Below are 21,906 nucleotides of genomic sequence, written 5' to 3'. Positions count from 1 at the left end.
GTGACAAAGGTGAGGACGAGTGAGGACTGACTATTAAATTTACAGAATAAGGTCCCTGGGTGATCCGTATTCCGGGTCTCTATTTATCCCGTGTCCCATGATTCGGAATTCACGGACCCGGAACCGCTGAACCCAAAGTATATGGAGTTCGAAAAATCCATTCGATCCCATTCTATGTAGTTTAGTTAAGTACCATGATGGTAGATGGCGCGGGCAAAATTCATAACGTATGTACAACAATGCCATCACCAATCTCCCTACTCATTTCTGCTGTTTCTCTGCTTGCGATACTCGCAATAGCCTGCAATAGCCCCAGTGTTCTTCGGTAATAACCAACAACAATTCCAACAACGGTGAACTTTCTTCTGTGATTCATTTGCCAATGTTATGAACAATTGAAGTACGTACTCAAATTGTCATATATGTACTACAATGGTCATGAACAAGCAAACAGAATTGAATTTATGACGAACAAAAATAATACGACAAAAAACAGCAGAAATGTTGTCAATTAACTGATAGCACACTCTGTTGTTGAAAACTTTTTCTCGCTGTCAAAAATTTTCGAGGTTAATTTTCAGATCGTGCCTCAGGAATACGTTTGAGTATTGCCAAAGTATTATCATCCAGACTGTGGAATCCCAATTGAGAAGTTACAGAGGATCACAACTGTTGACGTCTTGCAGCTCTATTGCTCTGTGTCAACAAATCATACGGTCTTAACACATGTAATGAAAGAAAACTTATAAACAACAAGACGTGAAATAAATTAAACGCCGAATAAAATTAACAGCAATAACAATATCACCCGTAAAATAGTCTTACTCAAATCACATAATACATGGCTAAAAAAGAAAATCTATAAATAGACGTAAATAACAAAAAAGAAGTACAACGAACTGCGATATGTACGGAAGATTGCGGTAAATGGTCGTTCCGTTTTTCAAAGGAGGTAAGTTTTTGATAATATGTACATCGTTCATCTAGGTTTATATACAAATCACGATCGTAATTCCTGTAAACATGAATGTAGTCATCTTCCCACCTAACCGATTTTAAACTCAATCATGTAGAATCCTTTGTTCTCGGAATATAACCTCTAAATAAAATGAAAAAAATTTATGTATTACACCATTGTTCTTGAAAATTTCAAAACTGCAAGTAATCACAAGATTTAAGCTATCACCATTAATGTAACGAAACATTGATAATAAAAATAGAAAATATATTTTTCTACAACTTTAGGATGACTTTGATGGAGTTGAATTCAAAAAACATCAGCATACTTTGCTATATTACAGTCAACTACATTTCAGTCAATTCTCAAATTGTGAAGTAAGAATTTTTTCTAAATAATGCATCACTACATTAACGTAAATTCAAACCTTACGCAAAGAATCTTCACGTTAAAAAAAATAGAGTCATTGTTGAAGCATTGTTATCGCACGTTATTTAGTTTGGACGAATGTTCAGCAATTGCATAGTCACCAGTGTATCATAATTTTTATTCATCTATTTACTAACTTTTTTATACTTCCCTGTAATGAGAAGATACAAATCTAATACAGCGATATTCTTTGCCCATGTATTCATTCGTCACTCACTAGCATGAAGTTTTTATACACTGTAATAAGTAGAATAGTTACTTTCTTAAGTGGGAAGTGTCATGCCATGTTTTTAGATCCTTTGTTAGATATTTTATTACTACGGAATAACTTTGAAGCGTTTCAGTTTGGAAAATATGAGTACATCAATGCTGTATTGAAGTCCATTAAACATTTGACAATCCTGAAGTAGCAAAATGATATACCTTCCTAAAAATTCGTTGCTTACTTGACATTATAAACCTTAGGCTCATAAAGTATTTTATATTATTTTTCTTCGGTTATATTAAGTACATATAGATTTAGTCAATGCTGATTAGAATTTGTATTTGCTTGCTAGGTGTGAGCTGGAAATTAGGTAGCACAAATTGGCCTCACCAACTACAAGTATCTGTCTATGATGTTTCCGTCAGGTCTTGGCTGTAATCTCTCCTTCCCAAGCTGTCTAGGCTATCCTCAGGATAGTGAAGAACTTATTCCAAAGATGGCACGTGAACCCATCATTTTAAATGTTTACGATATGGTGAGTATATATTGACTAGGAGAGATATAGTTTTTTATACTTACGCCACAAATGAGAAATTTTTTGTTAAAATTTACTCAAAAAATCAATGCGCTCCAAGCACATGCAACACCGAGGTAAAACCAAACCTTCAGCTTCGTAGAAGGTGAATATTTTCTCTTACTAGTAATCTGTGAATGATAAGAAACCATTCCGATTTCTATATTTTCAAGGTACTGTTTTTCTGTTCAGTTTAGTCACGCTATTGACAAAGATTCTCCAGTAAATTAAAATTCTCAACATCGAGTTAAAAGGGTTTCACTTTTGATACATTGTAATAATTAGTCTGAAATCTTATGCTTTGAAATGCAAATTCATTTTCAATATGACTTCATTTTCTGTAATATACAGCGCGAGTAAAGTGAATGAATAAACTTTATCTCTGTCGCAGTATATTTTATGGTTGCCTGGACTACACTACACTTACATGTTGGATTCAAATATTCTCCTTAGATAAAGTGAATTGCATATAAATTATCAATGAATTTCCTAAACAAATCATAAATAACACTCTTGGTGAAAACATTAATATTAACAAATTTTCAGTAATTTATATTATCATACGTTGTATAAAGATTTGCCACTTGGCAATATCCCAATGTATTATTTATTAAAGTCTATGTTTCCGACGATGTGCATGGGTTTTTAGCTCTGCGGTTGTTCTGAACTGCTTGTGACATTACCAATTTTCTTATCGTTATATTAAATATTTCGATAAACAAGTCATCTATGGAATTTATCAAATAACATCCTGAATTTTTGAAGAAATATATTTATTATTAAGACAAAGCTTTTGAAGAGTGTAAAAATCAAATTTTCTACTATTCCCCCTTTCTTATTGGAATTTTGCACATTGTTTAGCTTCTGTATACTGTAATACGAAGTTTTTCTGCTTGAAAAACTACCAAACATCGGAAGATTTTAATTCATTTAACAATTGGTGTTCAATTTTTATCTCATATTAGTCGGGTAGAAAAACTAAATACTGATTCTAAAACTTATTTTCATCAATGTTTGTGTCATGAGCTTCTAATCTAGCTACTAGTTTTAGCTTCATCTGAAAAATTCAGCTCTTTTGTATTTCACAGTATTGGATCAACGAATACACGACTCCCATTGGCTTGGGTGTATTTCACTCGGGTGTAGAAATATATGGAACAGGTAAATACAATGTCAATTAACATATTGTCTGGCCAAACGGTAATATTCTGAAAGTGGAAGAAACTACAGCACATACCGTTTTTCTGAGCTATAGAAAAAAAAAAAAAAAACTTATTATACTCCAAAATCCTTTCATCGGTATAAATGAATTGAATATTCCATCACATACGATTAAAGAGAAGATTTTGCATTTGAAAACTAAAGTTATTGATTGAGGTGAACCATTTGGATTAAATAAATGGAGTCACTTATTGCTGAAAAGCCTGCTCAAGTTCAGGTGACAAGCGAAATATAAATAGTAAGGCGACAATACCGCAGTATAGGTTTGTAATGTTTACGGGTATTTAGAGCATCTGGCTCGTAAATTATCAAAAGAATGGAATAGGAAAAGGAACTCCTCTTATCGGGTAGGAAAGTTAGTATTTGTTATCTACTAAGAAAAAACCTTGAGTTAATTAGCTGCTGTTATCACAGAATCGACAATTACATGCAGTTGCTGCTTTACTATAGACTCGGATAATTGCTTGCCATCGCTGCATTTGCATAGACTCAAACATCTGCTCATTGGTACTGCATTCGTTTTCTATCGGCGGACTTAGGTTTTGAAGCCGTCACTGTATACCCCATAAACCATGGGTTATTAATATATCATAGGTTCATAGTTACCCTGCTTCAAGTGAAATGACTACTGTGTTCAAAAATATTTGTTTGCCTACTATGCTTTCTTCTCAAAACATGAATGAGTATTTTTTGAAAATTGTACTCGATTATAAAATAAAATCGTTAATTCAATTATAAACCACTTAAGAATTGTTGCTTACACGGTTATTCGCAATAAAAATAAGATAGTTATCGATCAGTGAGTAAAAAAGCAATACAAAAACAGTTTTTTTCAAGCAGCATCCTTGGTGGAGAAATTCCTGACATTTTTTGCAAAAATTTTAACGATTCTTGAGTATATTTGAAACACGATCGTAGATTTTGGAAACAAACTTTTTAGAATTTCATGATATTTCATGAATATTTACAGAATGGCTTACATTTTTGCAATATTTGTGGTTATATTGATCATTGTAAAGGACATAATTTTTTTTATAATTTTTTGGCTTACCAGCTCAATCTCTTTCAAAACAACGATGTCATACGATTTTATATTGTGTCATAGAATGGCGTAAAAATTATTCTCACCAAGGATGGAATAAGCTTTATTAAACGCGATGCTGCTGACACTGTAACACACGTTTGATTGAAATTTTATACGTGAACTTATTTCAGAATGGGCGTACGGCGGACACACTCTACCAATTTCTGGTATATTCAACATCATACCACGAGCAGCAGAGGAGTTAGGGGAACAATTTAGATTTAGGTAAATATTCGACGAACCTATTGAACAGGTATACGATATTTGAATTTTCTTCACCACCAGAAGTAAGCGACGACTAACTCTGCCAGGTATTTTTATTCCACAGACAATCTGTACAAATAGGCTATACCGACTTCACTGAAGAAGATGTATCTAGGATTATTGTAGAACTGGGGAAAGATTTCCGAGGGGATCGTTATCACCTTATGAACAAAAACTGCAACCACTTTAGCAGTCAGTTAACCCAGGTAATAATTTTTTTCCTATTGAAGTCGTATTTTCCATCATCCTAGCACATTATATTGTTGCATTATTTAGTCATTATTATTGTGACATGATCCATAAAGTTCGAAAAATCGAGGATTCCACCACAATCTATGCTTGATCTATAACTGTACCTGAAAATCTGTAAAATCTTTATGATTCCTGTAACTTGATGACGTTTCCAAAACTTTGCGTAATAGTGAAGCCTGCCTTGGGTTTGTAAAGTCTTGTTGAGTTGCCCAAAAGTACTGAACAGTTCTGGTCTGGTATAATTCTTTCACAAATATCATTTCTATGGTAACAAATTACCAGATTTGAATCCAATCAACTTATTTCAAGACTGTTTCACTCATCATTCAACGTCAGCTCGATTATGGACGACAGTGTAGTGTTAACTGTTTACTTAATTGTACAATTTGTAATTTTGAAATTGTGAAGCTCAAATTAAGATCGACTGACTAACACTTTGGCGTAACAGTACTTTCCTCTTTCTATTTTGTAAATAATTCACTTGAATTTTGTTGCAACCAAATTCCCTACTGTGTATCTAAAACAGTGATTGATATTTTCAAAATCCTTAATATGCATATTTAATGTGATATGAACCAGTCTCAAGGCGTCTGGTGATTTATTCTGTTATTGTGTTGGCTGCTGGTAAAATATCCTAAGCAAGAACGAATTTGGTAGTTTACTCAGCTTATAAGTGAAGGAATATGTTGTAAGGTAGAGAAGCTATTCAAGATATTTGAACAATGATGAAAATCAATTACTGAAAGATGAATGAAGCTCAAAATGAATGAAGCTCAGAATGGTTGACCAAAAAAATAAAACTCTTTATTAACGTTAATAAGAGGTAGTTAGTGATAGATACATTGAGTATTTATCAAATTATTATATTCGTAAGCTACCAAGTATGTCTACCAAGATATGTTTAAACATATATAACTTGAAAATACCGGGATTATGAACAATGGCTTGGATTTCAATATTTTATTATTTAAAATCACTTCGAAATGGTTAAAAACTTAGTAAATTTATTCGAATTCACTCTAGGATGGCGTTTCATTCAGAAGACTGTATTCTACAAATTCATTAAAACATTCGTTTTTATGTCATTATATTGTTGAATATTCAATTTTACAACATTGTACTGATATTGATTGTGATCAACAAATGGCAATATTGAATTCACTATTGATAAAAATATAAAATCTGTTCTAGTGAATAATGAATAGTGAAAATAATCTTCTGAGATAAATGAGCCATCTTAGAATGAAATTGTATGAATACATTTGATTATTCAAGATCTTGAAATGATTTTAAATAAAGCATCTATATCTAAGCTTCTATTTATACATTAATTATCTTTCATTCTTATATTTTTATAGAGATCTGCATCTAGCTAAATATAGATAAATACTCAATGTACGTCTATTCTGTTATACAGTTAATGAAAAGTATAGATATTCAGCCTGCAACTTCCTTAAATACCGATTACCATCACAACAGTATGAAATGAAAAACTTTATTCTAATTTGCAGATTCTGTGTGGCATAGAGATTCCTGGTTGGGTAAATCGGTTAGCTTATTTTAGTTCCTGCGTTCCATTTCTACAGCGTTGCTTGCCCAAAGAATGGCTGACGCCTGTTGCCTTGCAACATTCACTGAGTCATGTGAGTCACCACGACAGCACACCTGCGTCAGACACTTCGTTGTAACATTTAGCCAATGACGTTGACAACGACGCAAATGTATTTATGTGTCGTAGAAGTCACACTTTTTAAGTAAATATTTGTATTTAGAGTGCGAGAGAGAGGGAGAGAGAAAGAGAGGGGGGAGGGGGGAGAGAGAAATTAGACCAATGTTTTCCGAGGTCTCCGTTAATTGATATGCACTGAGTGCGGGTTGCAAAAATTTGATACAAAGTTTTAATTTAACTTAAAAATTGAACTGAAAACCGCCTTGAGATTTTCAAAATAATGAGATAATATGTAGTTTTTGCGATTATAAAATTTTAATCAAAGAACTGGCGAATTTTTTACAAATATTTTAAGCTCTTGTATAATTATCCAAATGATGTTGAAAATTTGCGACTGACTCATTATTCAACACACATTGAATAACTTATATAATGCCGTCGAACAAGTCTTAGAGCCACTACATGTCGAACGCAGAAATTATATTGATTACCTATTAGCAAAATCTTTGCATATGATTGCCTCCAGAAATAAATACAACCATCTTCAAGTGTCTTCAATAACCGTGTTTATGAAAAATATTAGATTAAGAAGTATTTACATCATTTTCACCTAAATCCATTTCGTAGTGAGTAAGAACCATATTTAATTGAAAAAATTGTTTCAATCTTGTCTAACGACTGCAGAAATAGATGACTAGTCATATTTTATAAATCATGCACAACCGTCAAATTTACTGTATAAAATGCACCTGTTATAAAGCTGATGTAAATTTATCAGACATTTGTAGTTTCGTCACTTCACAGAAAAGTTACGGATAAATTTTTCCTTAATTTCCTGTTCAATGAGGTCAACATTGAGAGAAAATAATAAATTGCATAGTTCACAACTGATGCTTCTTTATTTAATTAGATTATTTGTTACGGATAAAATATACGTACAAACTATAAAATGATCAATGATTTCAAGATTATACTTTATGATTAACTTTAATATTCCACATTTTTATCATTACCTTCCTCATATTTCCCCTTACTCACACACGCGCAAATCGAATTTATCCGTCATTTCAACATTTATCGTTTAAAGAGGTTCAATCCTCGTGAAAATACATTTACTTGTCTTTTTTATCGGTTGTAATAAAAACTTTAATTTAATTACACCAAAAGGTGAGTCATATCTAAAAGTAAACACTCATCGCCGAACAAAATAATTTCAGCTCATATGTTAATAAAAAATAAGTAATTACTAAATAAAATGTTAATAGAGTTGTTCAGAAAAATTACATCAGGTTCAACCGGTGTAATACAGTCACTATCAAAATTTCAATGAACTTAAGTAGCTTGTTTCTGAAATTATGAAGCTTTACAAATTTTGGATATATTCTTACCAATGAGAAACTTTTCTTGACGAACCATACTGAGTTTTAAATTTAATCGATTCACAAACTGTCTTATTAAAGATGGTAAAAAATTGATATTCACTTCTTATTTTTAACATTAGTTTATGGAACTTTTTTATAATTTTATACTATTCTAGCATTATGCTCAAAGGAGCAACGACGCTTTTAAATCAATATCCACGACTCATTTTTAATTTTTGCTTACTTTCTGTGTATCTCAAAGTTTAGCTGAAGAAATTAATGTTAAATATTATTATCCAAAAGACTACTGGAAACTGACTATTTTTTTTTTTTACAGATGTAATGTTTTCGATAGTTTGGGTAGTTAATTGCTTACATTCGAAATTCTTTTATCGATTTTACAAAAAGTAAGTAATTTCTATTTCACAGCAGCTACAAAGGTGCTTAAGCCAATATTTGTAGTATTTTTATCAATCCTTCGACAGATAGCCTTTAATATAAAACGTGCACCTGGTTTATTATTATACTTCATTATGTTTATTTCTGCACTAATACAATATTAAGTATCCATGTTAAAACGAATGATTTGCAGAGAGCGTAAGCAAACTTATTCCATATTTGAATTTGATACATAATTTGCGAACCAATGTTTATCAATACATAATGGTAAATCAATGATTAGATTTAGCTTATTTCAATACACGGTAATTTTGTTCACAATTCAATTTACCAGTGATTTATAGCCGGATTACCAATAACTAGCCAAGATCAGTTTGTTGGTATAGATTTTTCTTGCCTCTATGATAGAATCGGCAAGGAATAGTAAGGTTGAAACTAAGATTAAGCTGAAAATGCACTTAAACAAAGAAAACCCGTAACATTTCTATTTGAAATTGAAGTAGTATGACTTGATATTACTAAGGATTTCTGATAATTTTTATCGGACAAATTATTTAATACTGTATACATGTTCAATTAGAGATATATTTTCGACTATAGAATAATAATAATAACAATAAAACTGATTCCCTGTATATCTACGAAGGTATAAAATAATATTAATATCCTATTGTGTTGTGTATCATACAGAGTCAATCATTCCTTACAGAGATACCGTGAGTGCGAATAGGAAAACATGATTCTTTCTGAAGTTGCATATTCATTTAGAAACTAAAAGTTCTGACCGATATGTAGTCAAGCTAATTAGTTGCAGTAGGTATCGTACATTAATAATCTTGCCATAATGTTCTCTTAAAAACGTAGGTTTTCAATATTAAGGATTTTTGTTGAAAATCAAATTTCTATCGAACCCCCGGCTATATGGCAAGAGAACATGTTGAACTCACCTCATCGCAAAGTTTCCTATTGTAACAGCAGGAAATTTTTTGTCATAAAAGCCATGAGTACATATTGTTACATATTGGAAATTAAAATACGGAAGTTATTTAATAGTGAAGCTGAAAAAGAAGATAACAATTAGTAAATAAAAGTAATAATGATAAATTTATATATCGAAGACAAAAGTAAAGAAGTACGTCAAGTTAATAAATGATCTTTAAATGATACGAAAACTTGAAAACTTGATACACCAACTATTTACAGTATATTGATGATGAATGTAAATAAAACGTTTTTCGTTGTTACATTTCGCTTGTAATTAATAGCGAGTTGGAAATGATCGAAGTTCGAAAACTGAAAATACAACTGAAAACACTGGTAATTTAATGACAGATGAAATTACTTGTTTTTTTTCTTTTTTTTTTTTATAGTCGAGCATGAGTGCTTGACGTATTTATTAGTTATTCCATTTATTATGGTACAACATTGAATAATGATCATAATAATACAACCGTCTATCGTCTTTTGGACACTGTTTCTGCACTACGCAAATAATTTTTGGTATTTATTCCTTGAATTCTGATCTGAATAACAAATTATATTCTCATACATTTGTTAGCGTATATTGCTAAATGAATTTTGAAATTCTTGTTTTATTGTATAAAGTTGAAGAAGTCAATAAATCGATTGAAAACTTTCGAAACACTCGCCCAAATGACTAGAGTAATGTTACGTCCATTGGTGATAGATTATACATATATTCTATGTATAATTACGAGTTCGTTAGCACTTATTATGTATCAGAAATCAGGTAGAAAGAATATTTCAAAATAAAGATAGGGTATACATTATATGAAACTGTGTATAAAACTACAAACTCAAATTTACTCTGTATGTTTTTCTATATTATTTTTTCACAAGGAAAGCATTCAATATCTATTGAAAGTTTACTTGTGAACTAAAGTAGGTACATATTGTAAAAGTATCTAGATTTTGGCAGGTATTTATATTTTCACGTTCCAATCGAATAAAAATGTTCTTTTTTCTTTTATTATCGAAATGAGAGTATCACAAATTGCATGTGTAGAAAATAAATATAGTAGTAAAAGAAGTTAACTCAGAATCTTGAATCAAGCAATTTAATATACGTTAGAACTAACCAGAAGTTAAACTTGTATATCTATAGCACCTGGGCCTAATCCCAAGAAAAAAAATAATGGATATCTTTATAAATTCTCGTTTATAGACTCACGTATTGTGTACTTTAGAAAGAAACTCGCATAGGTATATGTGTATGTACATATATACATAACATTATTTTGAAATATTATACCATTGCATACATCGACGAAAGCGATTCAAAGTTTTTGATAACATAATTATCGTGTTGTTCTATGTAACTTATTGTTCATTAAAAGAACCTGTAATGGTAGTGATATTAAAAGTTCTATATTATAATTGACATATTAATAAAACTATCTTTCATTTGTACACGAAGCAAGAATAAGTTTTAGAATAATTTGTAACCCAAATTTGAAAGTCGTTTCCCCACGTTCAGCCATTAGTTGTATCGTGCTTACACAATATTTAATTTAGTGGCAAGTGCGCATAAAATAGGGATTTCTTGACAAAGGGCGCTTTCCTTTTACATCAATTTTCTTACACAAATCGATCCTGAGTGATTTCATTGGTCGGATCTAACGGAATAGGTGTAGTGTGTCAGAAAATTGTAAGAATTACGAGAATGACCAAAAATCGATTATTTTTTCCCGATTAATCGAGTAGAATCGATTATTTTTCAAACTTGATTAATCGGTCCACTCGATTATTTTTCCCCACAATCGTCTTATTTGCTAAGTTGTATCTATTTGATATAATAAGTGAAAGATAAATGAATATTTTTACCTGAAATCGAAAATACTTACAATTAGCTTCCAGGCGTCCAGATGTGCAAATACGTGATTTTGGAAACGGGTGAAGCGAGACAAGAAACTATAACCCAAAATTTGCATCGAAATTAAAACTATTTAATTCAGTTAACAGCAAGTCGATCACATTGCTCAATTCGCTGTATTTCACTTTTGGAGTTTCAGAATTTTAACGGGGCTCTTGTAAGCTCATCAGCCAGTGCACAGGCTCAATTAACCTCACCCACGTAATAACGTTCAGTTCGCATCGTGCTGTCGTGACATACAATGTATGAATTTCCACAACCGATATGAATCGCTGAATGAAAATATATATAATTTAAATCAACGTTCTCTACGAGTATGTAGATCAATTCCACCTCTGACAAGTATACTTTTATTCCAAATTCCAACAAACCAATTCACATATAACTCATTCTTCATCGAGTTCAACTCTTTTTATTTTTGAAGTTATAATTACTCGGAAAGTAACGATTCCAACATTCATTAAACATCGGAATCAACTTTCTATGATTAAAAATTTGACACTCAACAGTGTTTTCTTGAACGCTAAAAATAAAACATTGAAACTAATTTGAACTAGTTTTTTCCTTTAGTACTAATTCTTTTTCCGACCTTCCATTCCCTGAGTAGAGAATAAGAGACTGAAAATTTTTTGCTAAAAAAAAGTAAGGCTAACCTCTTTTGATTGCTACTGAAAATTTAAACGAGTTTGAAAAATACTCGAATCAATTCTTCGATGCACTGTCTCGACGTAGTTTTACGAGAGCAATCGATTCGATATAGACTGAATACGCGGCACGAGCAACCGATCAAGAATTACGCTAAGGCATGCCAAATAAAGTTGTCGGCGGTCCTACCGGTCGCGGGTTCACAGACAGTATTCTTCGTAAATGGATTTCGGCAATGTCTGCCCTTATAGATATCTAACAATAAGACAGGTTGAAACAATTCTGTGGCTTATCTTTCGTCAGCGGGGAGCAGCGTGTTATAAAGTGAGTCACAAATGGAACGAGATAACGAAGACGTTAAGCGACTACAAAATTGGCTGTCTTGTCACGATCCTTTCCCGATTTCTGATCAAATTTTTTCGAGTAGCACTCGAGTTGGCGGCGATAGCAATGTAGGTTGCCACAATGCATTGCAAATTGGAGAACACGGGATTCAGAGAATTGTCAGAAATAATTTCAAGGATGTGAAGTTCAAGCGTGTGGATAGAATTGATCCTCTGGCCACAGTTAACTCTGCTATCAAAATCCAGGACGCGATAGTGCCAATTGATCCTCTGATGCTCTTCCAAAGAATTATTATTTCGAAAAAAGACGATGAAGAACTAGTTGATTACCTTAAATGTGAACTAACATGATACCCGCTGTCTCTATTCAACGAGGCGGGTATGCGAAAGATCAAGAAATCCGCTCTGTACGACATGCTTGAGGAGTCGCGGGATCTTGAAAATCTCAACGATTATAAACACGACATTGACGGCGGGTACCCCTCGCACCACGTCATTCGTCATCGAAATCTACATAAACTACGTAAATAGTATATTATGCAACAAGGGCGTAAAGCGCTACGCCCGAGTTCCATACCATATTTTTTGTAATGAGTGCGTAAAGTACGTAACCACTCATTTACTCGAGGATCGTAAAGTTAGAAAACATTCTGCAAAAATTGAAGAAAAGATATGGGAGAAGAAATAAGAATAAAATTTATTTTCAAAATTGCATACGATGAGTACGTAGGCAGGGATCGGTGGAATTTTGGGCGAGGAAGCAGATCCAGGGCTGCAAGCCCTGGTAGGGGTGTAGGGTGCGAAGCCCCCACCGGGGGGTTGGGGCGGCAGCGCCCCCCACTTGAGAGTATTCCATGTTTGAAAATAAAATTGAAATGAAATCGAAAAAAAAACTCGAAAATACAATAAAAAATGTTTAAGTTTGATTTTAAATTTATTTAACACTTTGTTAAAGTAATACAAAAATACTTAAAGCCGTCAGAAAAACTAACTAAATCATATTTTGAATCATATCTGCATATAATTTTAATGCAATTTTTGAATTTAGTCAAAAAATAAAAAATACCAAGACAGAGGTAATAGACGGAGGTGCGTAAAGTTTTCACTCCAGATACGTCTTTTTAATTTACGTACGCGCACCACATTTGCAAACGCGCGTTTCTAAAAGTGAACTTTACGCACGTACTTTACGCACAGAATTACAAAAAATAACATTTTAGAGCAACGGCCATAAAAATGTGTTTGGTGACTATACCAACAGCATGTCCAGCACTAAAACAGCAGAGCACAATGCCTACGGTCTGCGAAACACACGAGTGCTGACATACTCTTCGACGACACAATGACCGCTACTGTCTCGCAAGAAAAATTCCTGGGAAACGCAAATAACAAAACGCGACTGATTTTGATGTTATCGGAAAAATTTGAGGCCGAAGGTTTTACCGTCAGGCAGGCTATAGACGATGCTGATACCGTTATCGTTACATCAGCAATAGAAGTATCTTTTTCCGAAGAAACTGTCTTAGCTGTCATTGTTGGCTTGGACGTAGACCACCTTGTTCTGTTAATTGCTCTAGCTCCACAAGAACGCAATATTTATTTTGGTGAAACCGGGGAGAGGAAAAATCGAACGCAAATTCGGACAAATCTACTGTTCTCGGAATTTACAATCAGATATAGGACGTCAAGATAGAATGTTATTCGCACACGCGTTCAGTGATTGCGATACAATATCATGTCTTTTCGAAAAGGAAAAACTGACGCGCTTCAAACCATTGCGACAACGAGAAGGTGTACACGATATTGTTGCAATATTTAATTATGACAACGCTTCTCATCGTGATATAACTCTGGCTAGAATACGGTTCTTCATGGCTGTATACGGTGCACCTGTAACAGAGAGGTCTTGAGCCTCGTTCCTCCCTACGGTTGCAGTAATTCAGCAGCAGTCATTCCGCGTGTATCACCAGGTACAAAATTGGCGCGGCAATGAGAAATGCGCTGAACTTTGGGGCTGGAAGAAAATCTATGACCATCTTAAACTGCTATATACCCACACTCAAGGCGCCAGCCCCGCAGTCATTACTGACATTAATATTGGGTGTAGAAAAGCAGAGCTGAAATGCGCAACGACATATGGCTACTGTCAAGGCACATCATGTCTGAATTCAAATTCTACCTTAGACATAGAAAAGCACAGTTCTGTTAAGAGGTAAGTTGACGAGAACGATGTCTTTCTAAAGCTTGTGGAATATAGAAGTGATGATGGCAAGGGCATCTCTGCAGTTTCACAATCTAAGGAATCGGCTCAGATGAATCCAGGCGGTGACGCTACGTCCAGTACTAGTCGTGTACTATAATTTTTAATTTTTAATCAAAAGATTCACCAAATTTTCATATTTACGCGAAATATTACGCACAAATTTGATATTTCTAATCTATTTATATTTCTTTTATAGATTGTATACCGGGAAAGTGATTTTCAGGGCAGCTTGGGACGGGAAATACATATATCGATACTTTCAACCCTGTATTATACAAAAACTATTAAAGATATGAAAAAAAGTTACGAATCCTTTTTTATGGATAATTTACTGAGCTTTATTTTTTTAATAACCGTTGTGACGATAGGATCAATAGTTGTAGAGATATTATGAAAAAACTGAACTGGAGCACCTTTACTTCAAGATGGCGGATCGAGGCGATTCAATAGTAGGCCAACATAACAGTCTCCGATAATTTATAGATCTTTACTAATTATTTTTTCTATTTTTGCTAATTCGACTGGACAATATTAATGTAGGGTAAACTTAAACAGTAACTGGACTATGTTATTCACAAGTTCTACTCTGTGCTGTTCGGAGTATAAGAAAATGCACTTTTAACTATTAGGACGTAAAAGTGATCCTTCTTGTATTGTCGCAGAAACGATTCCTCAAGTACGGATTGCAGGCAAAGACGCGTAAACAATGCTTGCATTACAGTTAATTCGGTCAATCGAGCCCTGACACGCCAGTCCCTATTTCTTTTCATCAATTCCTATTTCATCCTTTTTAATATTCGCGTAAAATAATCTACCCATAACCCATTATTCTACCTTGCAGTTTGACCAACACGCAAATTACGTTGCCATCCTTGAATACCATACGAATAGAAAAGTGTCCAAGGTTCTACGTTTGGAGCCATAGATTTAATTGCATATTGCAATCCTTCATTATTTTCATTGTGAAACATGACAAAAGGTTCTAAAATTTATCGATCCACTGTAGTAGAAAATATAGTAGGAACTTCGTCATGTCTTTAAAAATTATAACACCGTCAATCCATACCAAATTTTATGGTAAACAATAACCACAGTTCTAAGCATACAATTAAGATTCATTTGTGACTAAGCGAAGTCGATTTTCAATTTTTGCACTCTCAATCTCTCTCGTTGAATATAGATTTTCTACAATCGCAATAACCATCAAGATTCTATAACTGAAAATTCATCAGGCAAGCTGATTCAGAACGTTATCGATCATCAGAACCTTTAGGATGGGAATCAAATACTGAAGAACTTATGTCATACTGAGAAACCGATGCTGTTTCTAGATACATTTACAAATCCCGATGTACAGAGGTATATCATAAAAATACATGACCTATCTAGGGTGTCCACCGATATCAAAATTCAAAACCATAAAATAAAAGGGTCACAATATTGAATTTTCAAATACGCGAAAATGTTTCTTATAGAATTTCAAAATGTAGAATGCCGAAGTACAGAAAAGTCAAAATGAAAAGTAAAGTATAAAAAATCAGAACCGTCACAATGCTGATGTATTCTTATTCGTTGTGACAATTTTATATTACAGCTCTCTATACTCTAACCTTTCAACATTTTGTCTATTCTTTATTTCGACTTTCTACGTATTTTAAAAATTCTAAAACTGCAGCTATATTCTGGAGAAATATTCATTTTTAAAAATTCGTTTTTCAGCGGGTGAATGTAGAAACGGTAATTTCAGCTAGAATTCCCGCTTGCTGAACACCCTGCTACCATATTTCAGTTCACGGTGAAATCTGGATAGTTTATAACTGGCAATATCTGAAACCGGCAGAAATAACTTAGCTAATGCCAAGCACCTATCTTTTCATGCTGTCAGAATAGCAGCTAGCGTAGTTCAAACAGTTCAGACAATTTGTATAAACGGATAGATATCTTGGAATGGAATCCACAATTACAACTATAAGATTAGATAATTTTACTTAACATACAGCATCATTTAAATTCTGCCTACATTGACACAGGTTAGAAGTAGCAAAAACAGCAATTTGTAAATCGCAACCGAAGCGAAGATACGTAACATGAAATGTGTATTGAACGTATGTCATCGAGACATATCCAGTCAAAAAGTGAAACAGGCCGCAACTGCAAATATCGGCATCCCTTTTCCAATCAGTCATAAATTAGCTCGGTAATAAAATTTCAGCAAACCAATGGGCGGGCTTAATTAAAAAGCGCACCTTGGCCAATTAGCGCTCGAACAAAATTGATAATGCGTAAGTCAGAAAATGGATGATTCCGAGATTCAGTTCATTCGATACGATATTAGTGCCAAATTATAAATAGAATTTGTATTCAATACAATGTTAAAACAAAGCATTGCCGTAATGAATTTAATACCATGTAGAATCCGTGCATTCCTTGGGTGATCTACAAGAAAATACATTGTTTAGCTAATAATAATATTAATAATAGTAATAACAATATTGATAATATCAACATATAATTATTATTATGAATCATTGTATATGCAATCGTGATCGTAAAGTATTACACTTTGTTAGACTCATACACATAATACAGGTATGGAAAACCTTAAACTGTGGGCCCATATTAGTAATCATTTTCATTAGTGAGAGGAAAATTTTTTTCACGAGAATTCAGTGAGTGAAGAATATTTTAAATTATTGAGCCGTTATCGTGTTCTTGAGACAATAAGAAAGAAGAGATTTTCAAGATCGAGCAAACTTTAAAAAATCTGTGACACAATAGTACAATGGGATGGAAGTTAGAGAACGGTATACAAGTACACACGTTTTTCGCAATAATTCATCTAGAAATAATTTTTTTATTTCTTTCTCCATGTAAGATCTAAAAGTGAAAAATCAAATTCATCAAGTAAGTACAGCAACATATAAGTCATTATACTGAACCCAAGTTTACCTGGATTCACAGTTAATTATTTTCAATTAATTATCATTTTTTAAATACTTGTCATATTATTTCAATATTATAAATAGCGATATTATTACGATTATTATTAGTCATAATTGTTTTTTTACTATTAAAACGTTACATTTCTCATTTGTCAACGGCCTTACTATATATTATGTATAATCAATATAAGAATGTTAAATCTAATATAATTTAGTATGTATTTAATTATAATTTATATATTTATCCACTATAATAACGTTATATTATAACATGTGAATTCATTTGAACGCTGTATAGGGGAATAATAATAGGGGGTAAGAAAATTCCAGCGCACTTATTAATGTCGCATTTAGTTACTTTCGAAACTATCGTAACTCCCTTAAATTATATTTTATTTATTACACAATGAGATTTTTTTTTTTATATCCTTCTTCAAATATAATTCTCAGTGTTCTAAGTTCAGATAAACAATTAATTTTTACGTTAGAAATTATTATACAAATAAATTCTGTGCTATTATATCTAAAGTGAAAGAGATGTATGTATGTATAAGACATAATATATGTATATACAATCGAAAGAAATATTTTCGATCCGAACCACTTATACGCCGCAGAAAAATTGCCAACTTATGGTTTCCGCAAATATTCTGTAATAACAAAAGTGTGCATATTCCTAAATATTTAAATTCCATTCCAAAGTGCCTAAATTTCAGAGTTTTTCTACTCTCGACATTGTTTTGAGGTAATCTTTTGGAACTGAAGGTAGATTTCACAGATCTTATATATGTATTTGTGTACAAAATTGTATTCCAAATAAAAATCATTATGCTTATGAATTTCCTACACTGACAATCAACAGTCATTTTCCATATTGAGTTAATGTCGATGAATTAGTTTGTACAATTTTAATTTCTGCATTCGGTAGCAAGCATATAACATTGGATTAAGGCTTTGCTTAATATGAGAAATTGAAATAGAAAAAACAAATACGTTGGGAAAATGTAACAAAGTAAAAAAAAAAACACACAACATGCATACAATACTCTCACAATATTAAAGATTAAATTATAAATATTGATAACACGCTGATCACTTTAGTGAAATTCAACCTAGCACTAACAAAATGAGTTTTAAAAAAATTATCAATTTACTACAGGCAAAGTGTCTGTGTGTACATATTAAAAACCAAATTTTAATAACATACAGCAGAAATAAATTGAACAAATATGAACACTGACATTTAATTTAGAAATATGTAAATACTTTAATTGAGAAAATTTGTCGGTTCCTTTTTTATATTATGATTTTATGATCAACGATGAGACCAAGAATCGAACCCGCCTGCGACAGATTTAGTGCAGACCTATTTTACTAACTCATTCTCACAAACGAGCCAAAAATATTCCTCTAGAACAACTTTTTCAACTTATTCGTTTCATGTATTCAATTGTTAATAACTGCTGACAGAGAAAACGTTGCTAAGTGTTTTTATTATGCGTGGTCACTTTGAAAAAAAACCTATTATTCGGCTGATGTTTTAATTTGTAAATTCTGTTTTATTATCGCCAATATTTCAACGTAAATAAATGGCCGGTGACCAAATTCTAAAATTAGGGACTGATTCTGTATTTCAACATTGGCTCACATTGTTTCTAACCAAAATCTTTGGTATCCAGCACCAAGGACTTGAACCAATATTCATCGATCGACTAGATAATTGAAGTACATCGGGGCAGACGCATTCTTGAATAACTTTTCCAGAGTAGTAAAGGCGAAAATACTTTGTTTTAGGACATCTCAGGAAGGGTAGATATCGACATTAATTTTCTCGAGCAACAAATATTGGGCACAATCCTTATCTAGCACTCCTTTCCGATACTATTGCAACATAGTATCGTTCAATGATGACAATTGTACATTATTTTTAGTCTGAAAGTGACCTTACTTAATCATAATCGTATCAAATTCTTACATCAACTAGTGTTTATCAGAGTAGTCTAATAATATTGCTACATAGCTCGGTGAAATTATATTATTCTCATAATATCCTGATAGTGAGCTTTCGTAGCTATTCGAACATCTAAGAATTAATATTGTCATTCAATGTGTTAAAGATTGATGATCACTGTGTAAGTTTTAAAGCAGATACGAATATATTACTGAATAGGTTCGATTTAGTGACAAATAATTTGACTGAGATTCGATCGATTAATGCGGTTACTTGTATATATGAATTAATCCGCGCGCAAACTTTTCACTGCAGTTGTGTTGAAGAAATTATTGATGTCAAGTAAAAAGTATTGTAAACAGAATTATATACAAGTTGAGAAAGAAAAAAAAAACATAACAATACATATCCAACGTGTTACATATTCTCAGAACCGCCTCGGACAGATACATACATGTATAATATCTTTGCATAGTAAAAACAAAAATTATACGATTTTGTAATATTGCTTTATTCCTATCAGTTAAGTTGTTCCGATTGGTAAGAAAATGTTTGCATGTAATTAATTACTTAACTTGTTCATTACTCGAAGTCTAAAATTATGCTTTCGAATTTTGTAGGAAAAAATTTCTTTTCGTGCGGGCCGCTTTCCTTTTACATCAATTTTCTGATGCAAATCGACTTGATTGAGTGGTTTTATTGGTCGGATCTAACGAAATAGGCCAATGAAATCACTTCGTGTCCTGTTGTGTCAGAAAATTTATGTACAAGGAATGCGGCTGTGATCTCTGGCTATTTGAATTTAAATAATTCATAGAAGTCATGGGGAATTTTTTTTTTTCAACTGTCGCCAGTAAATATCGTTTTAATCATAAGCAAAACTTTTATTTTATCACGGAAACTTCAGGTTTCCTTAAATTATACAACTTCATATTCAATTTTCAGAACCTGAGCAAAGACAAAACCATCCTTGTGATTGTTGGAAGTTGAGATTCATTCTTCAACTGTTTGTTAGTTGAGAATTTAGTTCAGAAAATTTATTCGTACCTATGTACAAGTATTTGTCTACCAATTGGCATTATTCACTGAATATGATAAATAATCGCCTTGTAATCAACGATTTGGTACATTCGAATAACTAGATATAAAAAGAGAGAGAGAAAGAGAAAGACATAGAGAGTGAGATGGAGAGAAAAAGAGTAAAAGTGAGAGAAGATGTAAATACGTATATGACATACCTATATACAATAATTTAGTCACGAAACACCTTTGTTTTTGTTTTGTTCGTAAAAGCTCTGTAGCCAAAATTTTGTCATGATATATAAATACTGATTATGACATATTACATTCATAAGAAGTTGAAGACAGGAATAGTAAAACATTTTCTTCGCTTTATGGACGTTTCTGCATACTAAAAACATTATCAGTCAAAGTCATTTTACCACCTCCGAAGTGCTATTTATGTATACGTACATATTCGAACAGAAATCGTTTGTCTGTTTTGGGTGAAGATATTCTTTCTATCGTGCATAATTATAAGCATAAGTAATTCAGGAAAATGTATATTATATACACGAACGATTGAATTTTGACAAATCAATATTAAATTTTTAAATCCTATTTAAAGTTCAAAGTATACCTTTTTTTTAGACATTGCGGTTGTCACTAAATTGCGTGTAACGAAGTGTTCAGTAAGGCGCGGGTACTAGTAGTAATCGTGCAGTGTAATTACGATTGAAGTTGAAATATAATCGCTATCTATACCCTTGCAATTTCGGACAAGTACAATTACTTCCAGTATTCATCCGTTACAGATTCCAATTTCAATCGCCAAGTAAAACAACTGCAAGAAGAACGTCTGATTTTATTTTCGATAAAATTCTAAAAATTTAGATTTTAGTCCGCAAGATTGACTTTCATGTGTTTGCCTGAAGTTCACTCGCGGATTCTTACAGATAGATAGAAAAAAAAAACCAGAAATAAATAATAATAACTTTTTTTTGTCCCCTCGAGCGTCAATATTTAATTTACCAAAAAATGGTGATAAAATATAGTCTGCCCCGGGAATAAAATTGTCTGAAATGTTTTTCTATGAAGGTAGAAAGTGATAGTGCAAGCATAAAGATTGACGATGAACAAAACTCAACCTATAAATAAGCAATAAGAGTCGTTCGTGGATTACTGTTACAATAATTCAACAAATATGGAGATTGGAGATTTGTATTCACTAAACTATATTGCGACACGAGAGATTACCAGTCTAATTCCAATATATTTCAGGCCTAAAACTTCGCTTTCCTTCGCTTTAATTTTTGCTCTCACAAAAGCTTTATCCAGCTGTTAATAACGGCATTAAATAGATAATATAATAGCATCGTGTAAATACAATTGATGCAATAATTTAATAAACGATGACAACTCACACACCTTTTAATAAAGCAAGTATATGTAT

The 21,906-nt window shown here is 32.5% G+C and overlaps 2 protein-coding genes across 4 annotated transcripts in view; one reads left to right on the top strand and one right to left on the bottom strand.

Annotated features, from left to right (window-relative positions):
• The window catches only part of LOC124414918 (ALK tyrosine kinase receptor-like), a 42,349-nt gene extending 36,023 nt beyond the window's left edge, over positions 1-6,326 (bottom strand). The window contains exons 1-2 of the mRNA XM_046896088.1: positions 6,314-6,326; positions 5,287-5,297 (exon numbers count right to left, since the gene is read on the bottom strand). The gene's annotated coding sequence lies outside the window, so the exon portion shown is untranslated. The remainder of the gene's footprint in view (positions 1-5,286; positions 5,298-6,313) is intronic.
• Positions 285-20,663, top strand: LOC124414938 (deubiquitinase DESI2). Of its 3 annotated transcripts, none has more exons than XR_006930084.1 (7): positions 285-952; positions 1,945-2,127; positions 3,255-3,327; positions 4,603-4,696; positions 4,800-4,941; positions 6,499-6,791; positions 20,603-20,663. XR_006930084.1 is itself a non-coding variant. In XM_046896131.1 (7 exons), the coding sequence occupies exons 3-7, from the start codon at positions 2,002-2,004 to the stop codon at positions 6,673-6,675; spliced, it is 612 nt and encodes a 203-aa protein (XP_046752087.1). In that variant the 5' UTR covers positions 285-400; positions 582-952; positions 1,945-2,001; the 3' UTR covers positions 6,676-8,438. The 3 variants fall into 3 exon arrangements, 2 of the variants coding, with proteins under 2 accessions (XP_046752087.1, XP_046752086.1); XM_046896131.1 differs by lacking the exon at positions 20,603-20,663 and having other exon boundaries at positions 285-400; positions 582-952; positions 6,499-8,438; XM_046896130.1 differs by lacking the exon at positions 20,603-20,663 and having other exon boundaries at positions 6,499-8,438.
• The last annotated feature ends 1,243 nt before the right edge of the window (positions 20,664-21,906 follow it).

Source organism: Diprion similis, chromosome 14 (assembly GCF_021155765.1).
Source record: "Diprion similis isolate iyDipSimi1 chromosome 14, iyDipSimi1.1, whole genome shotgun sequence".
Taxonomy (NCBI): Eukaryota; Metazoa; Arthropoda; class Insecta; order Hymenoptera; family Diprionidae; genus Diprion; species Diprion similis.
Note: the sequence above shows the minus strand (reverse complement) of the source record. Positions and strands in the feature narration are given on the sequence as shown.

What these genes read in the sequence shown, in the direction of transcription:
- LOC124414938 (XM_046896131.1), top strand. Translation starts at nt 2,002, where the DNA reads ATGATGTTTCCGTCAGGTCTTGGCTGTAATCTCTCCTTCCCAAGCTGT. An exon ending in GGGGAACAATTTAGATTTAG is followed by an intron (nt 4,697 to 4,799) that starts GTAAATATTCGA and finishes TTTATTCCACAG; the next exon opens with ACAATCTGTACAAATAGGCT. An exon ending in TTAGCAGTCAGTTAACCCAG is followed by an intron (nt 4,942 to 6,498) that starts GTAATAATTTTT and finishes TCTAATTTGCAG; the next exon opens with ATTCTGTGTGGCATAGAGAT.